Source organism: Dermacentor albipictus, chromosome 10 (assembly GCF_038994185.2).
Source record: "Dermacentor albipictus isolate Rhodes 1998 colony chromosome 10, USDA_Dalb.pri_finalv2, whole genome shotgun sequence".
Taxonomy (NCBI): Eukaryota; Metazoa; Arthropoda; class Arachnida; order Ixodida; family Ixodidae; genus Dermacentor; species Dermacentor albipictus.
Window position 1 is genome coordinate 16,362,769 of NC_091830.1, and position 16,207 is coordinate 16,378,975.

Sequence of the window (16,207 nt, forward strand, 5' to 3'; positions counted from 1 at the left end):
TAGGGTTCCGTGCATTTTTGTTCTGCCTCTGCAAAGAACCGTCGGCCGATCCCGGAGATAGTTCAATGCTGGGCCTACCCGCGGCGGAGGTGAAGCAAGCTTCAAGCGCTCCGCGAACTTGCAAAAATAAAGATGTATATTTTGGATCCACGTATAACCCGTATCAGACATTGGGTTGATAAGAACTGACACTTTGTCCCACGCCCGCCATGTCTACGCTCGCAATGTCCTCTCTTTGTCGGCGTTCCAAGCGCCTACGTGTCTACTTTCCTTTCGGTTTCCCATGGTGGTGGCCCCACTGAAATGTCACGCGTGTCTAGTTTCCCCTGACTCCTCGGGGCGGCGCTCCGGTCTTCCATGCGAATTTATATCAAAATCACGGTAAGCGAGTTCATATCATTGTTCAAAAATATTATTTGCCACTTCTGTGCCGCGTGCTGAACGGCCTCGCTGGTCATTCACCTTCACAGGGTGGAATGGCTCATGAATTTTGGTTATTAATGATGTAACCTTTACCAAGCAAGCTACGGAAGTCCTGGGGAGGAATTTGAAGCCAGTTTCGGGGGAATACAAGGAGGTAAAAGCGACAGCGAAGCTTTTGGTAAAAAGGCCTAATTCAGAACAGCTTGACTCGAGCGTTGAATCAAAAGTAAATTATGGGGTTTTACTAGTCAAAACCACTTTATGATTATGAGGCACGCCGTAGTGGAGGACTCCATAAATTTCGACCACCTGGTGTTATTTAAGGTGCCCCTAAATCTATGTGCACGGGTGTTTTCGCATTTCGCCCCTGTCGAGGCTCGAGCGTGGAGAAAGCGAGAGGTGTAGAGGTAGAAATATGTTTATCTGCTAAAACGCACAAACCAGAAATGGCGTTTGGAGCTATTGTATTAGAAGCACCTTTCTGCGTTAATTATTGAAGACCTGTTTTATGCTAACAACTATGGCGTAATAGTGGAGTACCTTAGCAGCAATGACCTTGCTGGCTTCACAGCCTCCAGCATTGTCGTAGCAGATCTTTATTATTCCTTGGCGCACGAGAAATTGTTAAACATTGCCGAAAAGTGAATTGTAGAATGCAACGACAAACTTGCCTTTAGAATTAGATGTGCTGTTTCGGTCGAGCCCTTGTTTAGAAGTTTTGACTTACTATTTAAACTCTACGTTCGTTACTTGGCTCGGAACCCTGTATATGAAGAAATCAGGCGTCTCTATGGGTTGGTGCGCGGCGCCAGGTATGCTTAAGGTATGCTTAACTTCATAAAGGTACGTATATCAGTTCTTTAAATATGTAGACGATTATTTGATATTTATTGACAAATTGCACGCGTCACAAAGAAGTGAAGACATTGTTGACTGCTTTCAAAGTTACTATTATTATTATTATTATTTATGGAAACATACAAGCACACAAAGTAAACGGAGGGAGCAAGCTCACAACTGCCACCGAGAGGAACGCCGGCCTATTCTTTTGGGAGGAGGGAATGAAAAGAGAACAGGAGGAGATAGAAAAGAAAGAAATATGAAAAAATAGGGAATAAACAAATGACACAGACACGGCCAAAAGAAAACAGGAATAGGGAAATAATGTCTGTAAATGGGAGGCCAAATCAGTTTTCAGCATGAATGTTAGAAGGCTCTACGGGCCTGGCAGCGTTGGGCAACACTCCCTCTCGGAAACAGGCAATCGTCAAGGGTGGTACACTTGATTCCAATCAGTCCATATTCCTTAATTAGCAGTGCACGTTCTGTGACGAATGCGAGACACTCCCACATTACGTGTTGAAGTGTCTCACAGGAGCCATAGGACGTACACGACGATCTGTCCACACGCCCTTCACGATACAAGCGTTCGCCCACCAGCACAGAGCCAACTCTTAATTTCACTAACACTGCTCTAGCAATACGAGGCAAGCCACGACCCCGAACACGGGTAGGGATCGTGCCGTTTGCAACACGGTGGTCTGCGTTCTGGTTTACGGGGTATCGGCGGATTAACGCACGGGCGTTAAGAATAATGATAGGTGTAACGTTAAGGGATAAGAAAAGAGCAGATTGGGTGAGGGAAGAAACGCGAGTTAATGACATCTTAGTTGAAATCAAGAAAAAGAAATGGGCATGGGTAGGACATGTAATGAGGAGGGAAGATAACCGATGGTCATTAAGGGTTACGGACTGGATTCCAAGGGAAGGGAAGCGTAGCAGGGGGCGGCAGGAAGTTAGGTGGGCGGGTGAGATTAAGAAGTTTGCAGGGACGGCTTGGCCACAATTAGTACATGACCGGGGTTGTTGGAGGAATATGGGAGAGGCCTTTGCCCTGCAGTGGACGTAACCAGGCTGATGATGATGATGATGTCGGTCATACAAGAAATTTATGGACAGTCACTCCCGTTGTGAGCGCAGGTTGACGCGACGCGATCAGCCTCTTCATTTCCTGTAATACCCACGTGCGAAGGTACCCACTGGGAAATGAGGGACACTCCGCGAGAAGTAATTTTGTCGGTGGACAGTATTATACTGCGTAGAAATGGACTATTGGCATCCTTTCTGAACAGCCTGTCAAGCGCAGCACGAGAGTCTGTAAAGATGACGACCTTCGGCGTGCTCATTTCTTCCTTTACCTACACCCGTGAGCAAAATACACGGACCAAGGATTGCGCGATAAAACTCATTTCTTCCTGTGTCTTTCAATGCAACTTGAAATTAAAGACTGCGGTGCACACTTAGCATTACAAATTTTCTAGTGCACTCGTCAGCTTTTGTTTATGCGTGCTAATTACGAAGAAATCCCGTTTTTTCGGTGACCCTATGGTCCGTATACTTTTGCTCGCGGGTTTACTTCAGGGCAACATCAATCGCTGCCAGCTCCACACTTGTGATGAGGATGGATGAGGTATTCGAAACACCCTTGTTAAGTCAGTCGAAGGGCAGATGAAAGCTGCTGCAGCACCTTGAGAGTCGCTGCTTACCGATACGTCCGTAAATACTTTAACATGATCTTCATATTTTTGAAGTAACTGTAGCTGGCCCAACTGGAATAGTGCCGCAACAGGCTTGTCAGACTTCTTGTGTATTTCGGGAATCGAAAGATGAATAGAGAAGGGGCGTTTTTTGTGCTCATTCGGAGTTGTCAGTCAGGTAGCATCTTCCGAGCTGCGAGCAATGGCAACAAACAATGCCGTGGGACAACGTTCGCTGAATCAGCCGGTTAATAAACGTTTGTCCATCTGATGCTCGGTGCAGACACTCTAAGTGATATAATGCTCTCTGGTCTGCTTCCGGCTTCACGAGAGGCTCGTGTGCTTCAGTGAGTACATGCTTCAGTGAGACAGGCTGCACCTCACGAGGTAGGCCAAGAATGACAGAGGGTAACGCGATGGTCCCGCTCCAATTGAGACATCAAACTAGACGCCACGTTCAACACTGGACAGGCGTACATCACGTCAGAAAGTACAGATGATTGAAATACCTGTAATACTCTCGTCTGATCACAACCGTCGCCCCTAACAGTCAAAGAGGCCACAAATATGAGTAGGTACTGCGATTTTCGCCCCCCGTTGTGACGGCAGGGCACCATGATAGACGATCATCGGTAACTTCGCCCAGGTAGCGGTGTTGCTGTACCCAATGAATTGGTGTATCTCCGAGGTATAGCCGGCTCATGGTTCGTCGAGCGCGTTGTCTAGGATGCTACGCAATTGCGGCTACCCTAGCGGTTGAAATGTGCAGACCAACTTCACCCGTGTACTCTGATGTGCCATTTGGAGCTCTCCGAAATATCCCACGAAGACGTGGACCTTGGTGGGAAGGACTGCTGATTCACAGTGCGATGTCATCGGCATAGATTGCTATGCCCATTGAAAAGTCACGTTCTTGAGGCAACCGGCTTCGAAATCCTGCAAGTATGCTGTTGAAGTGAAGCGGCGATAAGACGGTGCCTTGCGGGACACCACAGTTAACAGTGCGAGATTCACTTGTTGCTCCTCCAACGCGCACTTTGATTTTGCGCGCCGATAGAAAATGGCCCAGGAAACGATGGAAACGACCCGAAATTCCCGCAGTCACAAGTGCGAAAAACAATCGCCCTATGTGGTACCGAATCGATTTCTCTATGTATAGGAATATTATAGATATCGAGTGCTCGTTTTCTTGACCCATTCCTTCATTTTCAAAGCATTGCAGAATTTGTGTCATCGCTTTGAAAATGTAGGAATGGGTCTAGAATTAACTTCCTAAAGGCCGTGTAATAATAGATCGCAGTTTCTTGGCATGTGCGTGAATTCCTTGACGGACCACGTTTGCTGGCAGTGCAACCCACGATCTGAAAAAAGTTTTAGATTTCGCGTCGGGGCAGTAAAAAAATTATAAAACGAGGAATTGTTTTGTCGTGCCTATGCGCGGCCTTGGAAGAAATGTTGCACGCGTAAGCTGAGCACGAGTTTTCAAAGGTATTTGAATCGCCTTAAGACCACGGATTCTCCTATGCACCTCATCACATCAGTTTTTGAAAAGCTCGAGTGATAGTAAAGAAAAAAAAAGTATGGGCGTCGCCCTTCCGGGCATAATGAAAGAGACAGAAATTTGGTAGTTATTCCCTGCGTACATAAAATGCCGCATGGTCTAAAGATATGCGGGAAATCTATTCGGCGTAGGGGTGGCATTTTCTGTACCAAATAATCTTAGCCGCATTTGTTCTATGGTGCACAGGGCGCATCATTGGGTAATATGAAATGCAGCCAGAAGCATGCGAATAGTTTTGTCGATTGTGCTTCAAGCGTGGGGTACGAAAATCCCCTTTCCTGTGCTTATAACGTACTACATTGGCCAAACAGGCCGATGTGTTACCATACGCCCCGGAGAACAAAGAAAGTCATTATATGGTGCGACGTCCTCCGATCTTGCCTTACTTTCACAATCGTGCCAGTGTAAACCAGGCCCTCTTCGAAAACACGGTCCTTTTTTGTCGTCGTCCTGAGCAAACTACACGAGAAATCTCGGAAGCCTATAATATCATCAAGTCCGCCGCATTGTGCGTAAGCCAGCCATCGTTATCACTTCATGACGGAGGATTAAATTTCAGTAGTCGATGCTGAACACGTGCTTTCGATGTATGTTTGCTTTACCCCGTCTTGACATGCGCATGTGCTTTTTTTCATATGTGTAATTGTCTCCGTATGTGCAGTAAAGATTAGCTGTGAGTGAGCGTGTGGTGTGTGTTCCTTTACTTCATCCAGGGTCTTTTTTGCCCAATAAGTTTTATAATAATGGTATCATTAAATTACGATGCGATCACGTCTAATTGGGTTTTCTTAACCAGCTCATTCGAACTGGCATGCCCGAACATCGTGTTTGCTTGTCAAACAGGATCTCAGCAAATCAGCTATGAAAATATTCAGCATAGATGTTTTCCAATTATCAATCGAGGGTACTAGTAACCATAAAAACGGCGTCATCAGCATAGAGGACTATTACGCAAGAAAAGTTGAGTCACATGTGAAGAAATTTGGCCATAGCATATATTCAAGAATCGGCACACACTTACTGCTTTGTACGGGTAGTTTAATGAGCGCAAGGCTATTCGGTTCTTTGCAAAAGTATATACTGCTTTGCCATGATATCTCGGCAGTCCTTGTTATATTAACACAAATGATGGTCCCGAAAATTGATTCTAGGGTTTTATGGGCCAAAACCCCGATATGATAGTGAGGCGCGCCATAGTGGGGGACTCTGGGATAACCTTGACCATCAGGGGGATCTTTAACATGACACCAATGCAGGGGGCACGGGCGTTTTTGCATTGGCCGGGATTTGATTCCGTGACCTAGTGCTTAGCAGCACAACACCATAGCCGCTAAGCCACAGTGGCGCGTCAAATGATGGTTAGCTAAACCCTAGAACCACTTGTTTTTAGCGTAGCCGCTTATCTCAATAAATAACAGGTTTTGTGTTGATCAAGAGTGCGGTTACCCAATCAACGCGGCTTGTTAGCATAGGCATGAACCTAATGAATAGAGCAAAAGTCGGAGTGAATTCCTCATGAACAAAATACGCTTCGAATACTTCTAGCTTTCTTGATAAGTGGGCACACAGCAATGTGCCTCGGAATGTCACTTCAGGCTAAGGTGGGCTGGAAGCTACTTTTCAGAGCGAAGCGCGATAAGCGAAAGAATAAAAGCGCCTTCAAGCAAGCAAAACACCCTGGAACGCCGACTACCTACGAATGATTCGCAGGGACGTACCTGTAGTATCGGACGCTGACCTGTGGACTGATGTCTCGGTAACCGGGGTTCAGACCCGGTCGGATCTTGTACCGCACGGCGGGGCGGTGCCTGTAACACCCGGGTCTTCGAGGTCCGCCCCGGGACCGTCCCGGAAGTCCCTGATGGGACGGTCCCGCCGTCGAGCTTCCGGGACAAAGCATGTCCTGGCACAGAAAGCCTCGCACCAGTTCCGTCACCTTGTGATCCACTGTGCCGTCGGCGGCCGTGGCAGCGGTGCTCGTTCTCACTGGACCGGAAGTGACGTCACAGCGAGGGCCCGGCAGGTTTTCTTCCAACGTTTTTAAACTTCCGGAATGGCCGCGAGGTTTGCGATGTTTTGAATCCAGATTGCGCTGACTGGGCACGCGGTTGGACAAGACAGCTGGGCTTCGGAGACTGCGAAGGGCTCTGGGAGGAAAACTTGAAGCTTATCGCTGCACAACCTTATCTGCAAGATTTGCAGTGTCCTTACTGGAAAATGTCGAGTGGTTATGGTGTTCTGACGATCACCAACCCATGTGCATGCTTAGGGGATGCCCCTTTTTATACATGTGTCTTGAGAGATCATTACGTGTCTACCGGTGAAAGTCTGTCCGACATGGAATGCGGTGCACATGCGAGATTTACCTCGTGAGGTTAGTCCGACGGCTCATATTGTGTCTGGGTAGCAAACACTATAGTAAGCAGAATGCTAAATGTCTAGCCATCATCCTTACAAAATTTAAGGAGCATTCTCTTTGTTATAGTCAGTGGTAATTTTCAGTGATCAAATAGCACGGTATCTTCCCTTAAATAACACGGACAAAGCAGCTTTGGTTCAGAGTGCCTTGCGTGTGGCGTAATAGAGAACTTATTTCTTAACGCTGCTCAAGATATCCTTTACCTTACGCTTACTCCACAGTGGCAACAGTGGAACGCCTTACACAGACATCCTTCCGAAAAAAAGAACGCGGTATTTTGCCGAGAATGGTTGAACAACAGCATATGTCGTTACATCTTGAAGTTCAGCGTTCTCGTCTCAGCACACGTAGTTGCAGAAGCCATGTACGAAAGCCAGATGTTTGGCCTCAATCCACGCACGGACCATTTCGACAGTTCATAACAGTTGCACGATTTCACGGCACAGATCCAAGGATCGATGCCAGGGAAGCACGAAAAGCGATGATACGTAGGGCACGGGACGTATATCCCACACGACAGTATACACCACACACGCGCGCGCACACACACACACCTCGAACACTTTTCTTCGCGGGACTGGCTAACACGTCCAGGTCCTCCCGGCTGCACTTCGTCGTTCGCCGCGCAACAAAAACCGCGGACAAAGTTCTTCGGCGCCGCAATCTGTCGTCAAGGGCAGAGAAAGCAATCCCGTGGCAGCCAGACTGACTCACTGACACAACACCCACGCCCCGCAGAAGAAAGATGGCGGAAGCCCACTTTTCTCTCTCTAGCTCTCTCACTGCTTCTTTTTTTCCGCTTCACCGAGGATTGGTGTCAACTCTCTCGCGAAAGCGCGCGCACAATACCAACGCACGGGAGATTTCAGCCACGCCAGGTGTTGACGCACTCACGCGCACAAACACTCCCAGTGCGCCTGCCGGTGGAAGCACACCACTACGCACCGCCCGAAAACACGGCCGCAGAACCGTCAATCCGTCAGCGGGAATAAGCCGGATTTCGAGCCGAAGCAACAACAAAAGACACGCGAAAAAAGCGTGGCCCCCCACCCGGGTTTCCGTCGATGCGTATTCCGTCGCCGCCGGAATCAACCAAACGCCGGGCGAGAGAAAAAAAAAATATCGCCCGTCAAACCGACGCCCGTCCAACGCGACGTACACGCCGCTTAGTCGCGCTTCAAAGTGCGCGTGCTCGCACGTTCCGGCGAGCCGTCGAGCGCAGGCTTCGTCCCTCTCCTCCCTCTACGCCACCCTCTCGCTCTTCAGTCACAACAAACACAATCACCACTTATATATCAGCCTCTCGGCACGCCGAGCTTATCGCCAACGGGGGACTCCAGGCGGCTCCCAGCCAGCGCGAGCTCCACCGCCCCCCCCCCTCCTGCTGCTCTTTTGCAGCCGGAGCGTTTAGAATAAATACGACGCCCGGCGCGCGAGAATTCCCAGCCTCGTCACTCTTCGCAGGGCCCGCCTACCCACCTAAACAGTGGGCCGAGTTTGCGCGATGACGCAGCTATCCGATGAGTAAGAGCGCGCTCGTGTTTACCCTCTTGAGGACCTGTTTGGAAAGGTTGCGCCGCGATCAGCACCTACGGCTGCGTGTGGTGGGCAGGTAAAGAAAGCCCTTCCGGCACCCCACCAAAAGAAGTCCGGTCTCTTCACAATTTATCCCGTTGGAACGGGTGCAAGCGCCAACAGTTTGAACTTAACCTCGGTAACTTCGGGCTTGGTGGTAGCCAACGAAGTTTCGTCATACGCGAGGGGAGTTGGAGTCGCCACGAGCAAACTGTAAGAGTGCCCCCCCCCCCTCTACGAAGTCCGCAACGGCTGAATTCGTCGACAAAGGCTTTGAACTAGAGCCACCTACGCATAAAGTGAACTTCTCAGGCGTCTCACTATAACGGGAACGCTTAACTCGAAAGTTCGTTAAGTCTGAACGTTTCGGTAGAGCCCCGTCGCGGCCTATACGTAAACCAATGGAAGTCTTTGCGGCATGCACTTACGGACTGAGCCGCGAGCGGCTCGGTTAGACAAATCCTGCCCGCCGGCCGCGACTGGATCGTTAAATACTTGTCGAGAATCAGGCAGCAGCTGCGCCGAGTCAGAACTCCGGGACACGCGTCACTATGCGCATCGATGGACGGGCGCACGCGGCAGTTGTGGTTTCGACGTGTCGAACTCTCTGCACTCGGCGCGCTTTCGGCGAGGACGAGGAGTGCGAGAGGAAAGGGGAGAGGGCGCAGCGCGGAACAGCGCTTGTTGTGCGTGATCTTGGGCAATTTCCGCTTCGACGAACAATGGGTGCACCCCCTGGAAATAACTGGCACGCGCGAGAGATGCAAAGAAGGAAAGAAACGAAAGTAGGCTATCGCGATGGGAGAAGCAGCGTGCTAGTCCCGAGTTTCTCTCGCTCCTATTTTTGTTTTTGTAGTTCTGGCACCTTTTCTCGCGAAGCGACCACGAAGTCACGCGCCTTCAATGTTCAAACTTGCAATCCAGACCGCATTGCGCCTATAGTTTCGTTTTTGTTTTATTTCTCTTTTGTAGTACGCGAGCGCGGTTCAGGTGTACAGTGACTAGCACTGTACACCTGAACGGTTTCGAAAACTAGCGCAAATCAGGTGGCGCTCAAGGAGAGACGGTAAAGATATTATCAAAAACAAAAAAACAAAGCTCACTCTCTTAGGAAACGCCGAGGCCCGTTACGCAACTATCGTAAAAGGTCCAGGGGAGGCAGTGATAGCGGATGCCGTTACGCGCGTGTATTGTGCTCCTCGTTCGCAGACGATCGCCTCCTGGGTTACGACATACTGGCTTGGAAAGAGCCCAGGTGACCAACGACAATTCGAGCAAACATCCGTGCCCCCCGCGGAACACACTTACCGCCCTGGGCTAGAGCACTTGCACGCTTCCTGTTTTACGACTAGCATCGTTAGGCGTCAAAAACTGAGATGCTCTGAAAAGAAGTGGCAGATAATAAAAAGCAGAGACTGTTGAAGTACTTGCGAGCCCCTTTCTTCTTTAAGGCTGTTGCTTATCTTTGCTGTCCTTGAAGCGGTTTGAACACTGCAAGATACATGAGATGTGTGAGACCATACAAGCTGGGCCTAGGTCGAAGTAAGTGCACAGGCAAAAATTTTCTTTGAAGTCAGCCAAACATCAACTCGAATCAACGTTAAAACGGGCCACATAACAAGGAAACCAACATCGCTACGACTTGGGTGCGTTTCGACGTTATGTTTTTACCGTACCAGTATGTGCTTGCCGGAATTACCCTCTGACAGATCAAGGAAAAGAAACCTGTTGCTGGCCTACTCTCAGGCACAACAGCACAAGCTATTTAATGTTTCTGCAAGTTTGTAATTTATTACAAGCCGTAGCTTTATTTAAAACACTTGAAGGGAAAGTGGATCACTTGAGACGTTCCTGCAAGCGTGACGTTAAGAAATTGAAACACTCGAAGAAACTATGAACTTCAATAATTCGAATGAACCATCCTTCCTTAAGTGTATCCTTCATTCCAGAAGGGGCGACGCTGGCTAAGACACTCAACGTGGAGCTATGTTCATCGATCGGAAGTTTGCGGGGGCAACTCATTAGTTCCTAATTCTAGCCACTTGCGGAATAACCTTCTCTGGGGATGCGTCGATGAGCTAACTTCGAAGACCTAGACCCGAGAGGGACAGACGTGATCAAACGGAACACTGAGCCATGCACTAGTCTAAACCGGACGCCGAAGTCTGCAGGGAGGCGCCTTTCTCTCAACAAGGCCGGATTCGAACGCGCTGTCTCCACCTTCGCAATCAAGGAAATGTGCCGAGCCACGGAATCTTTGAGTGAGCTTCAGAATCGGTCCTAATAGAAGATGCAAAGCTTTGCACCTTATTTATCCTAGGAACGCCGGTGTATGAGGGCCAGCTGTTTTTCGTTTCTTTGTCGATATAGCAGCTGTAGCTTTTTTTTTAACGAGTGAATGTACGGAAGCACCTGGTTATCTTCGACGAAATAGGACACCGTTATCCAATTAACTTAGTCACCCTATATGGTAAACGAAAATTTCCAGCGATATATTTGTTTTTATCAGGATTTGCTGCAGCAGGTAGGCTTAGAAACGACCTAGATACTTGATGATGTAGTTTGTTAACACGTAAGAAACAGGAAGTGAAGGTGGCTGTCAAACATTGCTGCTTGTGTGTGAAAAACTGACAGTGCGGATAGACCAGATGTTCTCCCTTTTTCTGGCTTCAACAGTGACGTCATTTTGCGTATCGAGGGAATAAACAGAGCATCGCAGCTATTTTAATCGAAATATGCACCCCGTTTCAAGTTACCTTCGTCCACCCTGCACAGTAACCAGACACGAATGCGGCAAACTTATTGAGGTGGCAAGCTTTTTAGCATACCATCGCTCATGTACGTTGGCGAAAAAGGAATTATAATGCAATTGCAGAACAAGACACTCAAAGACGTCGCAGAAAAACAGAAAGAGCGAACCAAAGTTTAGATAGTCGCATTTATAAATCTCGTTTTCTTTCTCAAAGACCAAAACTATTTTGGAAAACAGCCGTGCATCTCAAATTGCCTTGCGAAAGAGGGCGTCAACAAAAATGCAAAAAAAAATGTAAAGCGAAGTTGTGTAGTGTGACAGGTTTGAGACGTAAGATTTCGTTGAAGTTAAAAAGAAACGAAAAAAATTTTTCATTGCTGAGAAGGGAAAAAAAGGCTTGAGCCTGCTGACAGGTTTTCAATTTCAAGCTAGGACGAGAATGGCGTATGGCCCAGGGCCATCCTCATCTTGTTGCTTCGTAGAGAAGCTTCAGGAAAACGAATGTGGTTGCTGAACAACCTAGTTTAGCTAGTGATGTAAGAGTGGAAATTGGCCTGTGTTCCCGTAAGAAGCGCATGCAGCAAGGTAAAGAAAAAAAAAGCCAGATGTGTTGCTATTCTTCCCTCTTTTTCACGCTTTCAAAAGACACGTTATCGAAGACCATAACGTTTCCGCAAGAGTATGTTTACTTAATCATGCAGAAACACTAATTTACACTCTACCAAACACACAGGCAATAGAAATAAGACTAATAAATATTCAGTGATTTGAATTGGTAGATGTGCTGATTCTATAAAAAATCTACGTGAGTTTTTAAGGTGCCAGCCATGTCTGATTATAAAAGAATGGCGTCATTTTCCAGGAGCTGCAAGAATAACTGAGACACGCCAACACGGATGTTCACGATTTTCTAAAGCAAGCTTGCATACTAAAATCTATCATGAACTTCAGACTAAGCAGGAAAGCAATAGCCGGTTGTACTTCGTCTTTAGCATCAGGTTGCTGCATCTGGTTTTTCTTTTCTCTTTGTTTTATGACGCCAACGGGCTTTTCGAAAACTTCAACAAGTCCCTGTTGTCACACAGCCCGGCGGCTTCCGGCATTAGAATGTCGCGGGTCCATTAGCGAGTCCTAAAAGCACCGTTCGAAGCTATTTTCCACGCGCGCATGACCAAGCGACTAAACGTTAACTACGACCTAAAGCACGGCGCCAACAGAGCGGGGCTCGAAGGGTTTTCGAAGCGGAGATAAGCGTGCACGGCGGCGGCTCCCCCCGACGCTAACTCAATCCCGCACCCTCGGCAAACTCAAGGTCACGCCGAGACTCTGAGAGCAAAGTTCTCGCCAACAATTTGCCACTTGACTGCGACGCCCTCTCACGGTCGTAACTAAATCATTTCCGGGGGAAAGCGAGCCGAAGCCGACAAGGGGACGTCTTCACTCGCGCGTTGAGTTGGGACGAAAACGGCCGAACTACACACAACACACACACACACACACACACACAGTTTCCTAACAGGTCCCGTCAAGCGCGTTCACAACGTTGAGAAAGATAACTGTGTCACTGGCGTAGAAGAGCCAAGTCGATGCCTGAGGCTGAACTTGGTCCGTCCACTTCAGCGTGAGCTGCGCCCTTGTTCGATTCGGATGAAGTGTTTGGGCCTCTGCCCGATTAATGACTTGGCTCCGTCGACCTGTTTAACAGACAGGTGCCGCAGGCAGCTGTAGATGGGTTACGGCACCAGTTGGACTCTGCAGAAACCGGCCAACCGTTGCCGTCTACCAGCGCACTCTGGCTCTGTCATCTACAGTCGTGACCGCGGCTTCTTGGCTTCGACAACGCGCGGCACTGGACAGGCTCGCAGAAAAGGCTTCCGGTAGTGATGGGGCTGGCACGTGTTGGACGCACGCGCACCAAGATCGGAGCGCAGATTCCTTCTCCACTACGCCCCAGTAGCCTTCATCCGGGGCTGTTTGTAGCTACAAGCCCACGAAACAGGCGCATCCAACACTCTGGCTGACTTGACTCTGACGATGAATGCGATACCTCTTTCTCTCTTAGGAAGAGCGGAAACTCGCTTTGACGAGGAACGGGGATAACGCTGAGGCACCCCTTGAAGCGTGGTACTTTCAGCTTTCCTGAACCGTTCCCGCAGGGCCAACAGCGTAGGTACACAGTGTGAATAAAACGGCTCGCAGTGTAGGGGTATACCGACTGCGTTGCTCAAGTCGTCTCTTGCCGGCTTTTCCAGCATATGAGGTCACGACCTTTTAAAAGCGTGCCTTCAGTGTGGGCCGTCAAACAGCAAAGAGTCCTCATCTGCAGATTCCTGTTGACGACAAGTGATTTCGGCCGACCTGCACTGTCGCAATGGGTAGTGCTTTCCTAAGAAAAAAGTTTCTCAAGAAATTGCTAAACAATCGTTGCTACTAAAACAGTTTCTGGACTTAGATGCTGCGTTTCAGAGCAAACACGTCTCACATTTTCGGAGGTCGTTGCAGCAATACGTCCTGTTCAGTAGCCTGGATAAGCAGTAAACATCCCAGAGCAAAAGTGATGTGAAAGAATGCGACAGCGTGAGACAGTGAAAGGTCAAGACAGTTGTTGCAAGCAATCTGCCAGACTTCACTTCGATAAGCAGGAAAAACTTTGGTTTTGTTGATGAGTTCACTTTCGTGTTAGCCCAAATTTGTGCATTTGTCAGCGTCAGTGCAAGAACAGGAGAAAGTGTTTGCATAGAACATGTCTTTCATATTTCCGATCGAAGGCGTAAGCTGACCAATGAAAATTACGGAATAAAGCGATTTCAGCCGAGAGCCGTTGCGAAGGGGACTCATTTACGGCTTGGAGACCGTTTTGAATGGGATATCCGCAATGGGCTGCTTCCGTTCAAGAGGCGACTCGTTCAATTCCGCGCATTCCAATGTGAAGCACATTCAATCTAGTTCGCTAGAAATGCGATCACGAAACATGCGACCATATTTCTTCCACTCAATGTTATGTTGTCTTTTTTTTTTCGCGCTGAACACGGAGATCTCGTCTATTCCTGGCGATTCTTGCGAAACCTCTGTGCAATTGTTCTGGATTCTTGGCACGTTAGAACGTTTCACTGCTGCCGATTTCTATTTCCTTCGAGGCGACTGACGACTTGTTCTTTCTATCGTAAGCTGATGCAGACGCGAACTCCTTGGCGATAATTTGGTCGGTTGCTTTCACTCCAGTTGACTAGTCTCGTTAGATAGCCGCTGACCATGATTATTGCATTTCTAGCTAAATGTCAACCGAGGCAAAAAAGTTTCTTGCAGGAAAGCATCTGGTCGGATCGGAATTCCGCACTTCAAGAACACGCTACTATCACGTGCCTTTGGACATGTTACAGCGGCTAACGACGATCAGATAGCACAAACGTTATATCCTGCATAGTCACAAGAACTTGAAAGCCACAACTACATCTTCGTTTAGGCCACTAAAATTTTGCATGATTCGTCATCGATAAATGGATCCACCATAGCATCGTCAACACGTCTTCCATAAAGCTTGTTTAACATTTGGCGTCCTCCTTCGCTATTGCAGCAGCCTCTCGTCGCAACAGTCCCAAGTTGACATGCATTTCGTATAGCTCTGGCTGATGACCAGTATCAACGGCAACAAGTTTTGCTCAAGTTAACCGAAAGTTTTTCACATCGTTCGACGAGATGCGCGTCCAAGGAGCACAATGTACCTTTCCCGGCGTCTATTTGCGCTTGGCCGCCGGTCGCAATGGTGTACCTCGCAAACTCATGCACCACTGTTCATCGATGCACAAACACTTCGTGCACAGTCTCACTAAATAGTCGCTGCAGCAGTCGAAGCGAATAGTCAGAGGCCTCCTACGAAGCTTGCCTAGTCAGTCCACCCTCGTCGGAAACACCGCAACCTTGGCCAACCGTCCCGGAGACACTACGCGCGAGCCGAACATAAACGAAAGTTAGCTCTTCTTTTTTAGCCTGTTGCCATATCCGAATGTCAGCAAACACGAGAGCACCGCGCCAACTCCGCCGCGAGCTGTTGCGCGCCCGCGGCGATTCGAAGACGGTGCGAAACACGCCGCCCGATGAGCCTTCGGCGCGGAGCTCCGGGTGAAGCGGCGACCGGTGCGAGCGACCCACTCTCCCTGTCTAACGACGTCCCATCCTTCCCCCCCGAAAAAATACCCATCCCGCCACTCCCCAACCACGTGCTGCTTCCTCTCCGCCTTTCGAACGGACGCGGCTCTCTCTCTCTCCTCCCTTCATCCCCACGCTGCTTCCCGTACTCCTCACAGTTGTCCCGCAAACCGACCGCAGCGCCACACCTGCGCTTTGCTGCAACCACTTAAATCCTCCGAACAGAGGCGCGCAAAATTGAAACTTGGAGATGCCGCCTGAGGCGAGGCAGTTCGATCGCTTTCTTTCTTTCTTTCTTTCTTTCTTTCTTTCTTTCTTTCTTTCTTTCTTTCTTTCTTTCTTTCTTTCTTTCTTTCTTTCTTTCTTTCTTTCTTACTTTCAGAGATAACTCCCAAGTGAGCACAATGCGAGCAAGATCGAAATGAGAAGATAAGGAGAGTCGTTTCTTCGGCAACCTTGGTTATACGCGGCTGTTGCAACTGTCATGCCCCGCAGGGAAATACGACACGGAGCTAAAGGCGTTCCAGCGAAACGTCTGAGAAGTTTTCAGTTGTCGTTTCAGAGTCTCTTCTTTCTTATTTATAGCCGGTGGAAATAACAAGGCACCGCTTGACACGCACATCGAATATTATTCTTTTCGTCGAAGAAAGGCTGCCAGAAACACCACAGACAGCACACAAGACAGCGCTTCGATCCGGGTCTAGCAGTCGCTGATATCTGCCTCGCGCAGCACCGCACAAAGGCGAGAAGAGGAGAGACGTTTACTTTTATCTGCCCTGTTCTTGTATTTGTAT

The 16,207-nt window shown here is 48.7% G+C and overlaps 1 protein-coding gene and 1 non-coding gene across 3 annotated transcripts in view; both read right to left on the reverse strand.

The window, feature by feature from the left end:
* Window positions 1-16,207, reverse strand: part of LOC135911496 (eye-specific diacylglycerol kinase-like) — a 655,226-nt gene that overhangs the window by 623,951 nt on the left and 15,068 nt on the right. The window contains exon 1 of one of the 2 annotated variants that reach the window (XM_065443819.2): window positions 6,240-8,091. The exons of the other annotated variant lie outside the window; for it this stretch is intronic. Within the exon in view, the coding sequence (XP_065299891.1) occupies window positions 6,240-6,421 (182 nt within the window). The 5' untranslated portion in view covers window positions 6,422-8,091. Of the gene's footprint in view, window positions 1-6,239; window positions 8,092-16,207 lie in introns of those variants that run through there. 2 annotated transcript variants of the gene reach the window in all.
* On the reverse strand, window positions 36-226 carry LOC135911507 (U2 spliceosomal RNA). The gene has a single exon (XR_010567371.1). It is a non-coding gene; the product is annotated as a U2 spliceosomal RNA (small nuclear RNA).